The sequence below is a fragment of the Rana temporaria genome, chromosome 2 (genome assembly GCF_905171775.1).
Source record: "Rana temporaria chromosome 2, aRanTem1.1, whole genome shotgun sequence".
Classification (NCBI taxonomy): Eukaryota; Metazoa; Chordata; class Amphibia; order Anura; family Ranidae; genus Rana; species Rana temporaria.
The window spans coordinates 397,928,051-397,948,917 of NC_053490.1; the positions used below are offsets into that span (position 1 = coordinate 397,928,051).

The 20,867-nt window shown below is 45.8% G+C and overlaps 1 protein-coding gene across 5 annotated transcripts in view; it reads left to right on the top strand.

Annotated features, from left to right (window-relative positions):
* Positions 1–1,156: 1,156 nt before the first annotated feature.
* The window catches only part of MED14 (mediator complex subunit 14), a 75,851-nt gene continuing 56,140 nt past the window's right edge, over positions 1,157–20,867 (top strand). For all 5 annotated transcript variants that reach the window (XM_040338102.1, XM_040338103.1, XM_040338105.1 and 2 more), the window contains exons 1-6: positions 1,157–1,524; positions 9,000–9,026; positions 11,081–11,186; positions 12,882–13,055; positions 13,439–13,568; positions 17,802–17,930. In XM_040338102.1, coding sequence (XP_040194036.1) covers positions 1,340–1,524; positions 9,000–9,026; positions 11,081–11,186; positions 12,882–13,055; positions 13,439–13,568; positions 17,802–17,930 — 751 coding nt within the window. In that variant the 5' untranslated portion in view covers positions 1,157–1,339. The remainder of the gene's footprint in view (positions 1,525–8,999; positions 9,027–11,080; positions 11,187–12,881; positions 13,056–13,438; positions 13,569–17,801; positions 17,931–20,867) is intronic.

Consider the following 20,867-nt stretch of genomic DNA (forward strand, 5'->3'; position numbering starts at 1 on the left):
TGTTTGATGGCACAGTGGTGGCAATTGATGGCACAGTGGCTGTGTTTGATGGGCACAGTGGCAGCGTTTGATGGGCACAGTGGTGGCAATTGATGGGCACAGTCGTGGCAACGTTTGATGGGCACAGTGACATCGTTTGATGGGCACAGTGGTGGCAATTGATGGGTACAGTAGCTGCATTTGATGGCACACTGACAGCAATTTATGTGTAAAGTGGCTGCGTTTGATGTGCACAGTGGCTGTGTTTGATGGCACAGTGGCTGCGTTTGATGGGCACAGTAGTGGTGTTTGATGGCACAGTGGTGGCAATTGATGGCACAGTGGCTGCGTTTGATGGGCAGAGTGGCAGCGTTTGATGGGCACAGTGGTGGCAATTGATGGGCACAGTCGTGGCAACGTTTGATGGGTACAGTAGCTTCACACTGACAGCAATTTATGTGTAAAGTGGCTGCGTTTGATGTGCACAGTGGCTGCGTTCGATGGGCACAGTGGCTGCGTTTGATGGGCACAGTAGTGGTGTTTGATGGCAGTGGTGGCAATTGATGGCACAGTGGCTGCGTTTGATGGGCACAGTAGTGGTGTTTGATGGCAGTGGTGGCAATTGATGGCACAGTGGCTGCGTTTGATGGGCACAGTGGCAGCAAAGGATGGGGTTTTTTTTTTTCAGTTTGTTTGCGCCCCCCTATAAAATCTTGAGCACCAGTCGCCACTGCGTGCGGCGCAGATTCCCCATTCAGTCCCCTGATATTTCACAAAAGCCCTCTAATTGGGCTCCTGAAAAATACAAATTCTAATAAAAGAAATAAAATTGTAAAAAATAATAAAATAAGAACTACTAACACCATCAGTATACATGCACACACGTGTTTGAGCTTTGGGGCGCACACCTATGGCTGTGTGGTATAAACGTGATGTAAAAGGCTGAAGATGAAGGAAAGCTGACTATGCAGCGTGTAATGACTGTGCTGCTACCCTGTCACACGCTCACACACACAGGAGCGCCCAGACTGAGCTGAGACTGTGTGACTCCCAGCAGCTGCTGACGGCTCTCCTATGCCAGCCTACTGCCCGAAGCAGCCAATGGCAAGCCAAAGAAGCCGCTTCACGCATGCGCAGTACTAACTCGGCGCCTCTTCCGGTTTAGTCCCTTCCCCCGCTGCCGCTGGTGCATTCCCTTCCGGTGTGAGAAGGAGGAGGCCGCCTGTGGGGCCCGGCGATCACACGCATTTGCTTTCTCTTCTGGTAGAATTTACGTTGTGAGGGAAAAAAGGGGAACCCATGCCTTCTCCTGAGGAGCCGTATTGTCTATGAGTCGTATGGTGTGAGTCTCTCGGGCAGAATGCCTCCTGTACAGCTAGAGAGCAATCAGCTGGTGGTGACTGGGGGTCCCACCACTGCCCCTCAGCCTCCTCCCCCGGGGGCAGTAGTCGCCTCAGCCTCGGCCAGCCATGGCTACCGCCTCAGTACACTCATCGACTACCTACTACAGAGGACCTACCAGGAGATCAACGTGCTGGCTGATCTGTAAGTGACTTGTAGTGCTGTCTGTGTATTGATGATGTTTCATTAGTCTATCCTTCCCACTGGGACACTCTGCATCTCCAGGTGCCAGGAAACGAATCTTCTGGAAATGCTTGCTGCCTGGCTGTCATGTCAATGCATTGGCTCAGTATTTCACTGATCCAGGACAAGACCAGAGATCAGCCATTTGTTAAAGTGTATGTATGACCAGCACTGATACTGGTTCGGGTAATGAATGTGTCGGGTTTTACATTGCTGTCTGTGTGATTTTTACCTTCTGGCTGTTGGACATCTCTGGATGTAATCGGAAATCTATACGGCTTTATTCACACGAGCGTACTTACAGTGAAACTTCACCCAAAAGGGGCTAGAGACACTTGTTTGCGATTACGCCCCCCCTTTTCTCTAACTTTTGGCACTTTGTTTTTGTTTGGGCAAGGGGGAGCAGGTACCCGTTCTCATTTCCGCTCGTATTGCCTAGGTCAGTGATGGCGAACCTTGGCACCCCAGATGTTTTGGAACTACATTTCCCATGATGCTCACCTACACTGCAGAGTGCATGAGCATATTGGGAAATGCAGTTCCATAACATCTGGGGTGCCAAGGTTTGCCATCACTGACCTAGGTGATTAGAGCGAAGGCGCACACCCACTCCTTCGCCCGCAGCCTTCTGGGACATATCACAAGGTCCCTGAAGACTCCAGGACCATTCACAATACACAGTGAGAAGCCGCAAGGCTTCACAGCTGGTTTTCCTTAAGATGCTGGCACTAGGCAACTGAAGCCCAGTGAAGAATAATGTCAGAGATGACCCCTGGACCGGTAAGTGTTCTTGTATTAAAGATCAGCAGCTACAGTATTTGTAGCTTATGACTTTTTACATTTTGAGGCCGACTTAAGCACCTCTTTAAAGTGGAACTAAAGGGGATCAATATTTGCCTCCAACAGTCCACATCCCTCTCTGGCTTCATCTTCTGTGTGTTGGTCTTCAGTTGTCTTGATTGGCTGACGTGGGATGATTTCACCCCTTTCAGTCATCCCAGAACACAGAGATTAGGCCAGCACTGTAAGCGGAGCTGCGGACCGCTGACAACAAGCAGGTAGGTGTATTTTATTGCAGAAGAGACATTGCATGTCTTTTCTGCAATAAAGAGTGTGTCTGCTCACAGTGAGTGACAGTGGGACTTGTATATTCGTGTGAAGGTCTGTCTTTGCCCTCATGGGATGCACAGGTGTTCCGTGCATCTATGCCCGCACAGGGTGCCCAGGTGGTCCATGCATCTTTGCTCTCATGGGATGCAAAGGTGTTCCATACATCTATGCCCTCGTGGGGTGCACAGGTGTTCCATGCATCTATGCCCTCGTGGGGTGCACAGGTGTTCCATGCATCTATGCCCTCGTGGGGTGCACAGGTGTTCCATGCATCTATGCCCTCGTGGGGTGCACAGGTGTTCCATGCATCTATGCCCTCGTGGGGTGCACAGGTGTTCCATGCATCTATGCCCTCGTGGGGTGCACAGGTGTTCCATGCATCTATGCCCTCGTGGGGTGCACAGGTGTTCCATGCATCTATGCCCTCGTGGGGTGCACAGGTGTTCCATGCATCTATGCCCTCGTGGGGTGCACAGGTGTTCCATGCATCTATGCCCTCGTGGGGTGCACAGGTGTTCCATGCATCTATGCCCTCGTGGGGTGCACAGGTGTTCCATGCATCTATGCCCTCACGGGGTGCACAGGTGTTCCATGCATCTATGCCCTCACGGGGTGCACAGGTGTTCCATGCATCTATGCCCGCACGGGGTGCACAGGTGTTCCATGCATCCTCATGTGAGCAGTCCCATTCATGTCTGCTGAGACTTTGGGGGAGATGTACTAAAGCTGGTGCACACAGAATCTGGTGTAGCTGTGCATGGTAACCAATCGGCTTCTAACTTCAGCTAAGCTTTGACAATAAAACCTAGAAGCTGATTGGTTACTGTTCACAGCTGAATCGGATTCTTTGTGCACCAGTTTTAGTAAATCTCCTCCTTAGCATGGTTGTCAAATTGGGAAAGAACAGCGGCTGTGTCCCATTAGACATGACTGGGGCTGCTTGCATGCAGATTCACAAAACACCTTTTCATCCTTTGCACAGATGTGCGCTTAAACCCAAAAGGATACCCGTTCCCAATTCCAGGTCAGTTGGCTGCAGCAGAGTGACGTTTGTTTCCCCCTTACAGCCGGGCCATTCACAGAGCACAGCAGGAAATCGGCTGTGATGACGGCCCCAGCACCCTAGAGCCGATTCAAGAATCGGGTGAGAACCACTGGTTGCGTGAATAGTAGAAGTCAGCAGCTACAATATTTGATGTATTTTTTTTTTTTTTTGTGGGGGAGGGGCTGGAACGACTCCTGACCCCCAACCCCCTGACATGCCACATTTGGCATGTAATTTTTTTGCGGGGGTGGGGGGGGTGTTGGGAGTGGGTACCTAGTTTTGACAGGTACCCAGCTCCATGCAGAAGTTCTCCTCTCCTCCCTCCCTGCAATTTTCTGGGACCCGTGACAGGTCCCAGAAGATTGCCTGGACGTTCAGAATGTGCCGTGCACACCCGAATGTAAAGTCGCAAGCTGTCACAGCCGGGTGCCCACACTTGCAATGCCGGCGCCGAGGAGCGAAGGGGGAAAGGAGTGAGACTTCTGATGGCTGGACAGGTGAGTCTGTTTATTAGAAGTCAGCAGCTACACTTCTTGCAGCAGCTGACTTTTAATAAACACAGAAATTGGTGGAACTCCGCTTTAAGTACACCTGTGTGAATGAGGCCTTAATGGGGGAACATCATTACTCGCATGCCCAGGGAATCCACCAATTTTGTGTGCTAATTCCCAGTTTTGTATGGCCATCTTCTTTTCTGAATAAATCAAGAGCTGGTTATGTCTTCTGGATACTTGCAGCCGGTCCCCTGATGGCATACATGTTCCATGGTGTGTCATCAGAGGAATAGATACAAGAGCCAGGAACAGGCAGCTGGTCCCCTGATGCCATACATGTTCCATGGTGTGTCATCAGAGGAATAGATACAAGAACCAGGAACAGGCAGCCGGTCCCCTGATGACATACATGTTCCATGGTCTGTCATCAGAGGAATATATACAAGAACCAGGAACAGGCAGCTGGCCCCCTGATGACATGCATGTTCCATGGTGTGTCATCAGAGGAATAGATACAAGAACCAGGAACAGGCAGCTGGCCCCCTGATGACATGCATGTTCCATGGTGTGTCATCAGAGGAATAGATACAAGAACCAGGAACAGGCAGCCGGTCCCCTGATGGCATACATGTTCCATGGTGTATCATCAGAGGAATAGATACAAGAACCAGGAACAGGCAGCCGGTCCCCTGATGGCATACATGTTCCATGGTGTGTCATCAGAGGAATAGATACAAGAACCAGGAACAGGCATCCGGTCCCCTGATGGCATATATGTTCCATGGTGTGTCATCAGAGGAATAGATACAAGAACCAGGAACAGGCAGCCGGTCCCCTGATGGCATACATGTTCCATGGTGTGTCATCATAGGAATAGATGCAAGAGCCAGGAACAGGCAGCTGGTCCCCTGATGCCATACATGTTCCATGGTGTGTCATCAGAGGAATAGATACAAGAACCAGGAACAGGCAGCCGGTCCCCTGATGGCATACATGTTCCATGGTGTGTCATCATAGGAATAGATGCAAGAGCCAGGAACAGGCAGCCGGTCCCCTGATGGCATACATGTTCCATGGTGTGTCATCAGAGGAATAGATACAAGAACCAGGAACAGGCATCCGGTCCCCTGATGCCATACATGTTCCATGGTGTGTCATCAGAGGAATAGATACAAGAGCCAGGAACAGGCAGCCGGTCCCCTGATGACGCAGTGCTTGAGTACATACTATGGATTCTCCCTGAGCCTCCTGGGATGCATTATGTAAGTATCTAAAGAAGCTGAATGCCAATGGGCGGGGCGGCATCATTCTTGCTTGGGCAAGAAACCTGGAAATGTTGGACAGCCGGGGCGTGGGGTGGAAAGGTGTTTTATAAAAAGTTGAATGTTTGTGTGTAAGGAGTGGGGTGGAGTTATTTAATGTAACGACAATGTAAAGCCAAAATCAGAACACAAGGAAATGTGTACGAAGAATAGTTCTACTCAGTAAATGCCATTTTTTATTTCCCATTTTTGTTTGTTTAGAGAAGACTTTCATCTCTGACTATAAAGGAATTATTAATGGGGATGTTTTGGACATCGCTATTGCTCAGGGGAGTTTGTGCACACCATACCTTTTGAAAGATTTAAAATATGTTGCCAGTAGTTTGGACAGCTTTAATGTTTATTGGTGCTGGTAATACTGTTTAAATGAAGCCTCAGTTAGTCAGTATAGTTGGTGGCTTGCTGAGACGTGGCATCTGGCGGTCTGCATTGATGTTGTCATGGACCAGTGTAGCCTTCTTAGGTGTATTGTATGAAATGTTAATGTGTGTTTGGCTTCATATGCAGGTTTTTGTTGTACTGGACGGATGTGTCCTACGTTTTTATGTGTGTGACTGTGAGAGGTATCTGCCTAAAACAAATCATTTCAACCTTCTGTGTCTGTACTGCCATCCTGTCACTGAGTTGTAAACTTCATTAAAGGAGAAGTCCAGCCTGAGCTTTTTAGACTGAGCTTCTCCTACTGGTCACAGGAGTGCAATTCGTTTTGCATTCCTGGGACCCGTTTTCAGCGGAGAGCGGTCTGAAGTCAGCTCTCCACCGACATGACTGCAATCAGATTTCCGAAGTCCTGGATCCGCCAGCCGTCTGGACTAATGGAAGTCTCAGTGACTGAGACAGCCGCTCCCTGCCACTCCACAGCTCAGCACTCCAATGAGCGTGGAGGAGCAGAGCAGGAGAGATGCTGATTGACAGTAAGCAACTCTCAGCTCGGGGAGGTAAGAGAACCAAGCCGGTGGCTCGGTACTCAGTACAGAGACGCCAGGGGACAGCTGCAGCATCAGTCTGATGCTGCATCCACCTAGGTATCAGCTGCCAGTCAAACCCCCCCCCCCCTCCTGGACCATACCAGGCCTCATGCCCTCAACATGGGGTGGTTGGTGCTTTGGGGCAGGGGGGCTCTGGGCACCTTGTACCCCCTAGTTTTTATTTTATTTATTTTTTTGATGCAGCGTTCCCCCTCAAGATCCTCAGAGCACAAGTCGCTTGCTACAAGTCGGATCAGGTAAGATGATGATTTGACTTGGATGCGACTTTCATGCAGATCAATTTGCTGAGATTGTGCCAAAATTGGATACATTTTTAAAGTCTGACCGAGACAAGTTGGACCAGTTAAGATGGCTCTCATAGGCAACCACTCATTTTGACATGTCATGCGATTTGTGCTCTGCGAGTCAGAGCGCATGTCAGACCGGTGTGAACCAGCCCTTAACCACTTCCTGCCTGGCCTATAGCAGAATAACGACCGGGCAGTTATCCTGCCTGGGCATCGCATGACGTCCAGCAGGATAGCCGGCACGCACGATCAGTGGTGCTGTCAGCTGTGTGTCACACTGACGCACTGCATCTCTGATCATAGTTGGGAGCCTCTGACAGAAGCACCTTACCATGAGATTACTTGTGACAAATCGCAGCTGATCACAGCGTGAACCAGGAAGTGCAGTTAAACATCTTTCCTTGGTTCATGCTGACAGGGAGAGCCGATCGGCGTGTGGGTTGGGGTTGTCAGTGCTGATAATCAGCAAATTGATTATTGGCACAGCCCCATCAGATGTGCCAGTCGGTGCCGACTCCTGGCCCATGTGGAGTGATACCAACTGCACCCCATCTCTTATGCCAGGTAGAAGTCTCCAGAGTGGTGCCAGCAGCAGGAAAGAAAAAATTTTCGGGTCAGTGTGAAGTGTGAACACTGGGCATAATAGTATAGGGCTGCTTTCACACTGATGTGCCGCAATTTACTCACACCGGGGGTGCAGAGCAGTGTACCTGCAGCTTTGCTACGCTTACCCATTGATTTTTCTATTATGTCCTGCTGTTTTATCACCCCTATCTTTACGCATGAACGAGCCCTAGGGTGCCGCTGCTGAATGCATCTAAGGGCTCATTCAAGTGCTGCTTCTCTGTAAAGCAATCGGTGTGTGTTATGATCGGTGGTGAGGAGGCGATATGTTGCCTACTCACCACCTGATTTAAACTCATGATTGCAATGCACACGTTTGCGACGTGGTAGTACTACAATTAGAGGTTTAAATAGGGTGCGAAAAGGCGCCACTGTGCCGCTGATCTTTGACTACCCCTGCTTCAAATGTATACCCAAACCAGTGTTCTGGTTTCTACATACGTCTGCTTATATTTGTTTGGCATAGACTTTGACATGGTTCTGGCTTACTGCTTCAGCTGGAAGAAGCTGTACAATGACTTATTCTGCTTGGCAATCCAAAGACCTTTCATCAAGGTACAGGGGAAAGAAAAAGTTACAGCGGGCCAAATCAAAGTCTTTGAAGATTTCATAAAAAATTGCAGTATCAAGAGTTGGTGGCATTGCATAGTTTTTCAAGTACATGTATTGTGTTTCAGACTGGTCTTCAACTCTTCATTGGATGTGGTTGGTTAGCTGTCATTTTTCACTGGCATGTTCTAGTGCTTACTTCTGTGCCACATTGGAATTGCACTTTCAAACCAGTTAAAAATGTTTTTCAATCTTAAAGCGGATGTTCCACCAAAAAAAGATATTAAAAGCCAGCAGCTACAAATACTGCAGCTGCTGACTTTTTTAATATAAGGACACTTACCTGTCCTGGAGTCCAGCGCCGTCCGCAGCAGATGACGAGCGATCGCTCGTCACCCTGCTGCTCCCCCCTCCATCCACGCTGAGGGAACCAGGAAGTGAAGCGCTGCGGCTTCACTGCCCGATTCCCTACGGCGTGAGTCGCGCCCGCCGATTGGCTCCCGCTGTGTGCTGGGAGCCGAGTGTTCCCAGCACACAACGGGGGGGGGGGGGGGGCGACGGGATGTGACGCAATGCCCGTCTTTTGCCTGTGAATGCCAGGCCGGAAGTGGGTGCAAATATCTGCACCCCCCTCCCCCCTGAAAGGTGTCAAATGTGACACCGGAGGGGGGGAGGGTTTCCGATCAGCGGGACTTCACTTTAGGGTGGAGAACCGCTTTAAAGAGAAACTATGGAATACTAGTCAGTGCCAGTGTGCGAAGGAAGGAAGGATACAGTAAATCGCCTCTATCATTGGGAGTCCTATGTGTTTAGATGTTGCTGTGTTATTAAACACTATTTATTTTTTACATTTTATAATAGGATGACTTGAAATTGTGCATAATTTTAAAGGGAACTTTGACTAATTAAAAGTTGACAAACACTGATGTATAGAACCTGTATATGCAGTGATGTTGATATACATTTTGTTCATTGCGTTTTGCTTTTCAACAACTGTTTCTATTTTGTTTCCTTAGGCTTCCAAGAAAGACAGACATGGAAAGGTGAGACTTGATACAAAAGTAACCCTTTTCCCCCTGAAGCATCATGCAAGTTTTACTATGTTTTTCAAACTTTACATATTTGTGCACCATAATTAAGTCACACACTCATTCTGCCAGCATCAATTAAAGTGGGGGTTCACCCTAAAAAAAAAATTCTAACATTACATCCAGCATTCTAACGACATTTATAGTATGCAGGTCTTTTTTTTTTTTTTCGTCGTACATACCGTTATATTGCAATTTCTCCCCGGCTTACAGGTTCTGATTCCCGCGGGACTGGGCGTTACTATCCCTGGGTTAGATGATTGACGTCTGGTGAAACAGTTCCCATGTCGCACAAGGCGCATCACCAGATTTCCGTAAATAGCTGCGAGTCGGCGCTATACGGCGCCTTCGCAGTCAGCTCTACACGGCATACTGTAAATGTCGTTGGTATGCTGGATGTAATGTTAGAAATCGTTTTTTAGGGTGAACCCCCACTTTAAGCCCAGAAACAAAAGTTAAATATATTGGTTTACTAACCCTTAAATGAGTGGCTGCATTGTGTGTGTGTGTGTGTGTGTGTGTTTTTTTTTTAAGGGGTTGTAAAGGTACAATCCCCCCCCAAATAGCTTCCTTTACCTTAGGCTCCATTCACACCTAGGCAGACAAATTCGCGGCAAATCGCGGTACAAATAGCGGCGTTTTGTACCGCGATTTGCGGCGACAAAACGCCGGTATTGTCCGCCTAGATGTGCCCCAGATTGACCCCCTCTATGGAGATGCTTCCCATCTCCTAGCCGAAAGCCGCCTGAAAAAAAGGTCCGGGACCTTTTTTCAGGCGTCAGGCGTTCGGCGTGGAGATGTAAACCATCTCCATAGAGGAACATGTGTTCTCATCCCTCTGGCGGCAGCGGCGTAGCACTACAGGCGTAAAACCGCCTAGATGTGAATGGGGGCTTAGTGCAGTCCTCCTTCACTTACCTAATCCTTCAATTTTGCTTTTAAATGTCCTTATTTCTTCTGAGAAATCCTCACTTTCTGTTCTTCTGTCTGTAACTCCACACAGTAATGCAAGGCTTTCTCCCTGGTGTGGAGTGTCGTGCTCGCCCCCTCCCTTGGACTACAGAAGAGTCAGGACGCCCACCAACGCACAGATTCTTTCTCTATCTGCAACGTAGAAAGCGTCCTGACTCTTCCGTAGTCCAAGGGAGGGGGCGAGCACGACACTCCACACCAGGGAGAAAGCCTTGCATTACGGTGGTGAGTTACAGACAGAAGAACAGGAAGTGAGGATTTCTCAGAAGAAATAAGGACATTTAAAAGCAAAATGGAAGGATGAGGTAAGTGAAGGAGGACTGCACTAAGGTAAAGGAAGCTATTTAGGGAATTTTTTTTTTTAACTTTACAACCACTTTTAAGCATTTTGTTGTCTGCAAAGTCTCCATACGAGGAGTTTCAGAATGCACCATTTGAAGTCTGTCAGTTGTTACTGAGCAAGTATTTTTCCCACAAGACAATTCTGTCTTGAGCTGTGCAGTATTCTACCTTAAAGTGTTTATAAAGTCACTATTAAAGGGGTTGTAAAGGTTTGTTTTTTATTTTATAAATGGGCTCCTTTAAGCTAGTGCATTGTTGGTTCACTTACCTTTTCCTTCGATTTCCCTTCTAAATGTTTTTCTTTTTTGTCTGAATTTCTCACTTCCTGTTCCTCCTCTGTAAGCTTACCCCCATCATCCGAACCGTTCTGGCTGGGGGTTAGTCAGCGTGCTCGCCCCCTCCCTTGGGACTACATACCTGCACAAAAAAGCACAATCTTCAAGCTGAAATAAAAGCTCAAATTCCTGTAAAAGCAGCTTTTTTTTTTTTTTTTTTTTTTTGAGCTGCAGTGTGCATATGCCCTCAATGATGGTCCCACCAGTCACTAGTTGGCCTCTATTTTGGAGAAACGTTGGTATAAGTGATGGGTTTGGGTTGGGTATCCTTGTTAAATAAGTTACCCTATACTTGTATCTCTCATGTTTGCATTTATCTAGCCATGGAAAAATACAGTTGTGTTTACTTTTAAATTACAGAAAGATTGAAATAGTGCAATTTGCCAGCCGTACCCGACAACTCTTCGTTAGACTCTTAGCACTGGTGAAATGGGCAAACAATGCGGGTAAAGTGGAGAAGTGCGCGGTAAGTTATATGCATTTATAACAGTTCATTCTTTTCATTCTTCACTTTTCCCCTCAAGTTGTAGTGTAAAATGTAGTTGTCCAAAAAAATCGCATGATGACTGTGGAAAGATTGTACAGTGGAGCCTTGGATTACGAGCATAATCCGTTCCAGGAGAATGCTTGTAATCCAAAGCACTCTCATATCAAAGTGAGTTTCCCCATAGAAGTCAATGGAAATTAAGATAATTTGTTCTGCATTGTCTTCTATTGCATGCAATACCACATGTGGCCGGGGTGGGGGGCGCTGGAGAGCCACGGAAATACTCAGGAACAGCTTGGCTGAACTCGGAAACTCTCTGAGTGTCTCCGGTGCCCCTACACCTCTGGCCAAATGCGGTACTGCACACCCCATTGGCTTGAATCCTGCTCGTTTTGTGAGACAACACTCGCAAACAGAGTCAGGATTTCCAAAAAAGTTGCTCATTAACCACGTTGCTCGTTAACCAAGGTTCCACTGTACATTTTAGACTGTAGCAAGCTGTAAAACATTGTTTCATAGTCTGCAGACCTGTTACTGATATTATGAATCAAAATACGCTCAGAATACATGCCGATCAGGCTAGTTCTAAGCTCTTGCATAGATATTTAACACGTGTTTGGATGGTTAATGAATGTTATGCCTGATAGCTGCTACTTTGCATGTCAGATGAAGGATGGCAGACATTCATTTGGTTGTTTATAGCATGTATGTGCGACTTTTGAGCAACTTTTTGTTATCGTCACCAAAAATAGGCACACGCTTAGACAACCCATATTTAAACTTATTGCAGGCGACACTGCTGGGTCTTGGATGGTTTTATGTGGGAATTTTGGGGTAGATTCAGATAGAATCGTCTATCTTTATGCCCGGCGTAACGTATCTCAGATACGTTATGCGGCCGTAATTTAGGGCGGAAGTTCTGTATTCAGAAAGAACTTGCGCCCTTAGTTACGGCGGCGTAACGTATCTGCGTCGGCATAAGCCCGCATAATTCAAATGTGGATGATGTGGGCGTGTTTTATGTATATTAACTGTGACCCTGCGTATTTGAAGTTTTTTACGAACGGCGCATGCGCCTTTCGTAAAAAAAATTCCAGTGCGCATGCTCGATATTCCGCCGCAAATCATCATTGCTTTCGACGTGAACGAAAATTACGTCCAGCCCTATTCGCGAACGACTTACGCAAACGACGTAATATTTTCAAAACTCGACGGCCATACTTAATATAGGATACGCCTCATATAGCAGGGGTAACTATACGCCGAAAAAAGCCTAACGTAAACTACGTAAAAAAATGCGCCGGCCGGACGTACGTTTCTGAATCGGTGTATCTAGCTCATTTGCATATTCCTCGCGTAAATCTATGGAAGCGCCACCTAGCGGCCAGCGTAAATATGAAGCCTATATGCAACCTAAAACACTTACGCCAGTCGGATCTTGGAGAAATCTATGCGTAACTGATTCTCTGAATCAGGCGCATAGATACGACCGGCCAGACTCAGAGATACGACGGCGTATCTGGAGATACGCCGTCGTATCTTCTCTCTGAATCGACCCCTTTGTGTGCAGATTTTGTTTATCTGCTATACAGAAACTGTAACAGCCCTCCCACAATGTACTGTGTTAAAATGAAACTACTCCTTATGTTTTGTGTACATTTCTTTTTCTTTCAGATGATATCAAGTTTTTTAGACCAGCAAACCATCTTGTTTGTCGATACAGCCGACAGATTGGCATCCTTAGCTAGGGACGCCTTGGTACATGCTCGTTTACCAAGTTTTGCAATTCCTTATGCCATTGATGTGCTAACAACAGGATCATATCCGCGGTTGCCAACATGCATTAGGGTATGTAATACATTTCAGTTTTTTTTTGCAGTATAGTAAGTATACATGAATAGCAGCTTCTTAAAATGTTTATCGTTTCTATCTTCTTGTAATCAAAAATGTATTTCCTTCAGCAAACAAACTAAAAACAGTGGCAAGACTTTTAAAGAGGACGTAAAGCGATGCAGCCGATGTCATCGGCTGCATATACAGTAAATATCTCCGAAACGGCGCACGTTTAGGAGATATTTACAGTACCTACAGGTAAGCCTTATTAAAGGCTTACATATAGGTACAAACAATACATGGAAGTTTACTTCCCTAATGTGTATTTTATTTTTTTATTTTTTTCCCCTCACTGATTTTTTTTTTTTTTTTTAATATACATATTTTTTTTTTTACAGGACAAAATAATTCCACCAGATCCTATTACCAAAAGTGAGAAACAATCAACTCTACATCAGCTGAACCAGATCCTCAGGCATCGACTGGTTACCACAGATCTCCCACCCCAGCTGGCCAACCTTACAGTCGGTAAGACTGTATCTTCTTGCAGTGTTGTACTGTGTTAGCCATTGATAGTAAAGGAAAAGTGCAAATGAAAATGGATGCTTTGTTGTGCAAGCTTTCAAGAATACTCCTTTGTTTAAAACAGGCATGTTGTCATCAACACAGGGTGCCAAGCCTGACTAAAATTCCACATACACACAACCATTTTTCTCAGCAGGAAAAAACAACGTTTTTCCCGGCGTGATTCCTCTACAGCCTCACTTGCATACACACGTTCATGCAAAAAAAAGTCCGACCAAAGCGTGGTGACGTACAACAGGACTATAAAGGGGAAGTTCCTTTCAAATGGTGCCACCCTTTGGGCTGAATACTTGATTCTGAGCATGCACGTTTTTTCCCCCTCAGAAAAGCATACACACGACCTTTTTCGCAACGAGAAAAAGACTGACGGGAATCACAACGAGAAAAAAGAGCTGGTTTCATTTTTTTTTGTTTTTTTCGTCGAGAAAACTGCTAGGGAGCATACACACGACCGATATTTTATATATTGGTCGTTTTAAAAAAAAAAAAAATCGGTTTTCTCGTCATGAAAACCGGTCGTGTGAACAAGGCATACGAACTGAGTTTTTTTTTTACAATAGGTAAAAGCCTACAATACGCGTTTTCTGTTGGCAAGCAAAATGTGTTGGCTATATTTTTTATTTTCAATAGCTCTGTAACATTTGGAAAATCCTGCAAACATGGTCTGTTTGGAGGGATTTAACGGCTGAAGTTGGAGATGAATGTGATAGAATAATTGTACAGGACATTAGTGGCATTTTTTCTTTTAATAATAAACATATTTTATTTAAATTGGTTTCTGGGCAAATGTTTTTCTAGGTGAAGTGTTCGTTATACATCATTTTCATTATTGTTTAATGTATTATCTTGATGTTATACTGTGTGTGATTGGGGTGATTAAACTCAAGCGCTAGGTGCGTTTGCAATGAGTTGCGACAGTCTTAAACTGTATTTTAGAGCATGGCAGCCTACTTTTATTCAGTAAATGGATCAGTTAATATGTACATTAGTTGCCCACACAGGGGTTTCTTCCACATAACATGCATTTGACGATAATACCGAGCCATCTGGCTCACTTGTTGGCATGGCTGCTGCTCCTCTTACAAGTCTTTTTGCCTGTCTTGTCCAGCTCTACTGGAATACTTGGCGCTCTAGTTTTTGTCACAGCTCCCCACTGCATGGCCCACCTCTGGCCTAAGGATTGACGTTCTCCTGACACCCCGATAGGAGCCAACCTGACTCCTGGAACCAAGACCCGCTGTCTCCTGGCTGGGTCCTTTGACACCTCGCTGAGACCTCATGAGTCTCGTGACTTCTAACTAGGGCCCCCTGACCCTGGGTGAGACCTTACGTTTTCCACACTGGGAGCGCTCTCCAAACTGGAAGCTCTGTGCTATCCTTAGCCCTGATTATAGAACGACCCTGTACACCTGTGTAGTCAGCCAGGTTGCAGGCGTCTAGCAAAACCCAGACACAGGTTGACTTGTTTTGATCCAGAATCTGGAGAAAGACAAAAACGCAACTTTCTCCACTCAGAAATTATTGTTCCGAACCTCGCATTAACCCTAAATGCGAATCCTGTGTTGCTTTTTTATAAATTCTTACAGTGACAGAGCCTCCCTCCTAGCATCATGTTTACTTTAATGTTATACACATGTATACTTAAAGCGGTGGTTCACCCTTAGAGGGCATTTTTTAGCCTTAGATTCCTGCTCGTTTTTACTAGGGGAATCGGCTATTTGTTTTAAAATATGAGCATTACTTACCTGTTTACGAGATGCATCCTCTCCGTCGCTTCCGGGTATGGGCTGCGGGAATGGGCGTTCCTTCTTGATTGACAGTCTTCCGAGAGGCTTCCGACGGTCGCATCCATCGCGTCACGATTTCCGAAAGAAGCCGAACGTCGGTGCGCAGGCGCAGTATAGAGCCGCACCGACGTTCGGCTTCTTTCGGCTACGAGTGACGCGATGGATGCGACCGTCGGAAGCCTTTCGGAAGACTGTCAATCAAGAAGGAACGCCCGCTCCCGAAGACCCATACCCGGAAGCGACGGAAGAAGATGCAGCTCGAAAACGGTAAGTACGGATCATATTTTAATACAAATAGCCGATTCCCTAGACCGAACGAGCAGGAAGCTAAGGGGGGAAAAAAAAAAAAAAAATGGTTGAACTCCCGCTTTAAGAAAATTCTCATGCATTACTGCTCAGAGGGATCACCGTTCTCTCCCTGATGATGATTTCATCAATCCTCTTGACATTTACTAAACCTAGAGGGGTTGATGTACTAAAGCTGGAGAGTGCAAAATCTGGTGCAGCTCTGCATTGAAACCAATCAACTTCCAGTTGTTGTTGTTGTTTTTTTGTCAAAGCCCAATTGAACTAGATGAAGCTAGAAACTCATTGGCTACTAAGGGGCTGAGTGATTGCTTGACCGCGTTGATGCTCAACGAACAGATGTCTAGCATCCGCATTTGAAATTTTGGGAACCGCGGTTGTTTTATGCCTTCCCTACTCTCCCTCCAGCCAGCTTAGGCATTATGTATGGCCTCAGTGATCCCAAACCCTTACCCCTCTCCCCCCCATTTAGGCATCTTATTCTGGCCCTTTCATTCTCGCTAGCTTTCCTTATCCGCTCCCTACTCATCAGATACGCACTCTTTTTCTTTCCTCTTCCTAGATTTGTATAGACTACAAATTGCACCATTGTGTGGATATTGGTGGACCTAGAGCAGGGGGTGCCCAACCTTTTGAAGAGCAAGGGCCACTTAAGCGACTTGGTAACTGGTCGCGGGCCACAATATGGGCCCTCTGATCCGCCCATATGGAAGGGGACAGATACCCTTCTGTTTTTTTTTTAAGCAGGTCGGATTAGAGGTAGGTGGGTGTAAACGGACACAAGTCTGTTTACATCTACTGCTCCATAGAGGTGAATGGAGGGGCCACTGATCGTGTGAAAGGGGTCTAAGGCTGCTTTCACACTGATGCGCTGTGGTTTACCCACACCATGGGTGCAGTGCATCTGTGGCTTTCCAGCGGGTTAGCTGCACTTTGCCATTGACTTCTATTATATCCTGCAGGTGTGGAGCACTGACTATGCCGGCGCTATGCAGGAAGGATCAGCTTATCTGGCTCTGCTGCACAGCCACTTGCTTCCTCTACCGCCGGCTTCATTCAGTACACTGATGCTCTAAGGTTGGCGGGTTGCCAACCCACCATTCCAGAGAAGGAGGTCGTGGGCCACTGGTTGGGCACCCCTGACCTAGAGGATACCCTGCTTTAAGGGACCCTCCCCAGGGCTTGATGAACAAAGGCCTAGCCTCTGTTATTAGTTTTTGTTTTATAATACTGTGTTTTGTTTACTTGGTGGTATCAAAAGTTAGCTTACGATCAATGCTAGCCACTACCTGGCTAGTGATAGCATGTTAGGCTGCATTCACACCTTGGCGTACAAAATCGCAGCGTTTTGTCCCGCGAATTGCGGCGACAAATTGCGGCGTTTTGTACCGCGATGTGGCGACAAAACGCCGCGATTGTGAATGCAGCTTTACCCCCTCTATGGAGATGGTTCACATCTCCTATGCCGAAAGCCGCCTGAAAAAAAGGTCCGGGACTTGTTTTTAGGCGGCAGGCGTTCGGCGTGGAGATGTGAACCATCTCCATATAGGGCAATATGAAATCATCCCTCCAGCGTCTCGGGGGCTGCTGCGGCGTCGCGCTACAGGCGTATATACGCCTAGGTGTGAATGGGCACTTAAATGACTTGGCTGATAGAAGACTTCCTACTGTCTAGAGCAGACTGATTTCATTGGTTTTCCTTTGCTGCACCACTTACCTTATGTATAGTACTACCTAGAGATCAATTGCTGCTTTATATTGAAAACATTTGAAACTTATTTTTCTCTTTTTGCAAAAGTATACTGTAGTTGTAATAGACAAGAATCTATTCACACAGGTCTGTAAAGTTACTAATAGATCTAACTTTACCCAACGTTGTTGTGAAATGTACACCAAGACTCTCAATTTAAAGATGCTAAGGAATTATGCTTTGCTATTAAATGTACAATACATTTCAGCAGGATGCTTTATTAATCGCTTTGAACATATTTCTAATGTTTGTTCTTTTAATTAATGGATATTGGGGGAAAGTTTTTTTTTCTTTGACTTATTCTTTTTTTCTTTTTTTTTTTCTTCAATGCAGCAAATGGAAGGGTAAAGTTTCGTGTAGAGGGGGAATTTGAAGCAACACTTACTGTTATGGGAGATGATCCTGAAGTTCCTTGGAGGTTACTTAAACTGGAGATTCTTGTAGAAGATAAAGAAACTGGAGGTAATATTTATGCTCTTACAAGTAGACTGTCTCTTTAAAAGGTTGTATTTTTTTATTTAATATAGCAGCCAGCTCTTACGTGTGTGTGTGTGTGTTTGTGTGTGTGTGTGTGTTTGTGTGTGTGTGTGTGTGTGTGTTTGTGTGTGTGTTTGTGTGTGTGTTTGTGTGTGTGTTTGTGTTTGTGTTTGTGTTTGTGTTTGTTTTTGTGTTTGTGTGTTTTTTTTTTTTTTTTTAAAACCTTAGTCCGTTCTGCCCCCTTTCTGTGAATGCCAGGTTATTTACATATCTCATGCACTAGCCTGAAGACGGGCATTATTTTTTAATTTCCACCCCACTCCTTTTCTGAAGTCATGTGGTTAGTTTTCTGGATTTTGACTGGATGTTAGTGATCATAGCAGAATTCAGTGTAAGGAATACATGGGAAAATGCATGTTGACAAGGGGAGTGTAGAGGAGGGCAGGGAGTCTACTGACATCACGACTCCACCCACCGAGCTCCAGACAACAGATCCACCCACAGAATCTGCAGTTTTTCAGTTCTTAGAACAGACAGAGGGGAGACTTTGACAGGTAAGGATACAAGCAGGAGGCATGTATATCCTTATAGATCAGCACTATGGCAGTAGTTTAGAAAGGCTGAGAGTGGGTTTACATCCACTTTAAACTAGAAAACTAGAGTGTGTTGTGACAATGAATCTGTCAGTATTACATTACCGTACTGTCTGGCATTTTTTTGTTTTAAAGACAAAATATTAATTTTGGATTTCAACCAGCGCACCTCGGGAGCTTTTTTTTTTTTTTCTCGCACAAGCTAAAATTTACGTTTGGCTAGTAAGTGACTTAAAACATGTATCTGTTTTCTGAAAGCTGAGGCCCTGTAGAATAAAAAGTTGGTAGTTGCAGTTTTTTATCTTAATCGCAAAAGAAGTTGCTCCTCTGACTACTGCAATCTTAAACTTCAGCTTGCAGGTGTCCACTCCTCCAGGCTTCGCTTCTCCCATACACCATTTAGCAAAGTTCTGGAGCTGCACACCTCTCCCAAAAGGTGAAATCAACTCCCCCCCCCCCCCCCATATTATGTTAATTGAAAGTCCATATTGTTGTGATCAACCAAGCTCTGTCTTTTAGCATGTGGCCAAAGCCAGTTGCACTCACCCCCTCTTAAATCCAACGCTTCAGTGAGCATTGAATGGTGCAGATTGGAGACTGAGAGAGATTAGAAGTCATATAATCACTAAGTTCTCGGGCTTCAGAGCTTTCAACCCCCCTGTACTTGACTAAGCCTGATCTTTATCCAGTGATATGCAGCTTCTCTTTTGGCTCTCTCCCTCCTCATTGGCTCAGACACAGCAGTGGTAGCGTTTACCTCCCGCTGCTCTCAATCACGGTCATTGAGGAGGTAGTGGGGGGGGGGTGGGGCTGAGCCCTATTTTTTTTTTGTCAATAGACACACACAGCGTGGCTTGGGAGGGAGTGATCCCATAGCAAGCAATGCTTGCTAAAGGGGCACTCGGTAGCAGGGAGGAGCCCATAGCACCAGTGGGGTACCTGAGAAGGGGAGGATTGGGGCTGTTCTTTGCAAAACCAGAGAACGGGTACTTTTTTTTTTTTTTTTAACAGGTTTATTTGTTTTTAAAAAAAAACTTAAGTATCACTTTAAACTCAAATATAAGTTTTGGCTTTATAGCTTTACTGTATGTGTCGGCACTCCTCATGTGTCTGTTCTTTGTCAGCAATGTGTTGCTTTGCCAGTAGTACATTGAGGCTAGAGAGGTGAGTTGACAGTCAGGCTAGCAGACTCGGTCTCCCTTGACTAACTTACTCAAAGTGTTACCTGTCAGGATGACAATATGGGAGCTACCATTTTCATACTTCTCTTTTAAAGTTGCACTTTTTGACACAATCCTAAAACAAACATGTTGCATAGAAGGTGTTGGGACACGTAGTATGCTAATGATATATATTTTTTTTTCCTAAATAGCTTCCTTTACCTTAGTGCAGTCCTCCTTTACTTACCTCATCCTTAGATTTTGATTTTAAATGTCCTTATTTCTTCTGAGGAATCCTCACTTACTGTTCTTCTGTCTCGCAGTAATACAAGGCTTTCTCCCTGGTGTGGAGTGTCGTGCTCGCCCCCTCCCTTGGACTACAGGAGAATTCTTTTTGAGGCACAGACCTAAAAAAACAAATATGCAGATTGGGCATTGTGACTTCTTAACCTTTCTAATCAGCATGCTTGTTTTAGGACAGTAAGTGCAAGTATAAAATTAGGAGAGGCACAACTCATCCCAAGTCCAGGTTGTACACAGACCTTTGACATCTCTGAGGCCGGGTTCACACCTATGCGAATTCAGTGCTGCTTAAACTGCATCCAATTTGCATAACATTATAAAATACATTGATTTTAATGAGGCTGGTTCACATATGTGCGATGCATTCGCACTGCGCATTGCCCAAAAAAGTGTGCGGCTCAGATGCAAATTCAGGCCCATTATCTCCTATGGGCACGCATCTGATTCGCAGATGTGTTCATTTCTCATCATGATTTCTCTCATTCTCCTCAATACACTTCCCCCCCTCCCCTCTCCCAGGTCTCCAAATTCGCAGCTAAAATGGAGATGATCTGCTGAACAGCTCTCTTATTTCTCTGCAGAGATAACCAAGCTGGAATTTGCCCTGCACAAGTGTGAATCCAGCCTGAAAGTCCCCTGAGATTCACATGTCAAATACCAGAACTTCTGTTGCCTACTGGCACTTGGGAGATGAATAACTCAAAGTGAAGGTAACGCTATTGTAAAGTCTCTGTGTTTTTCACCTTAATGTATTCTATGTGTTAAGGTGAAAAACCTTCCGTGCTGCAGCAGCCCTCCAGATCCCCCATTTTACTTGCCTGTACCAGATCTTTCTAGCGACGAGAATGACCCCAGAAAAGGAAGAT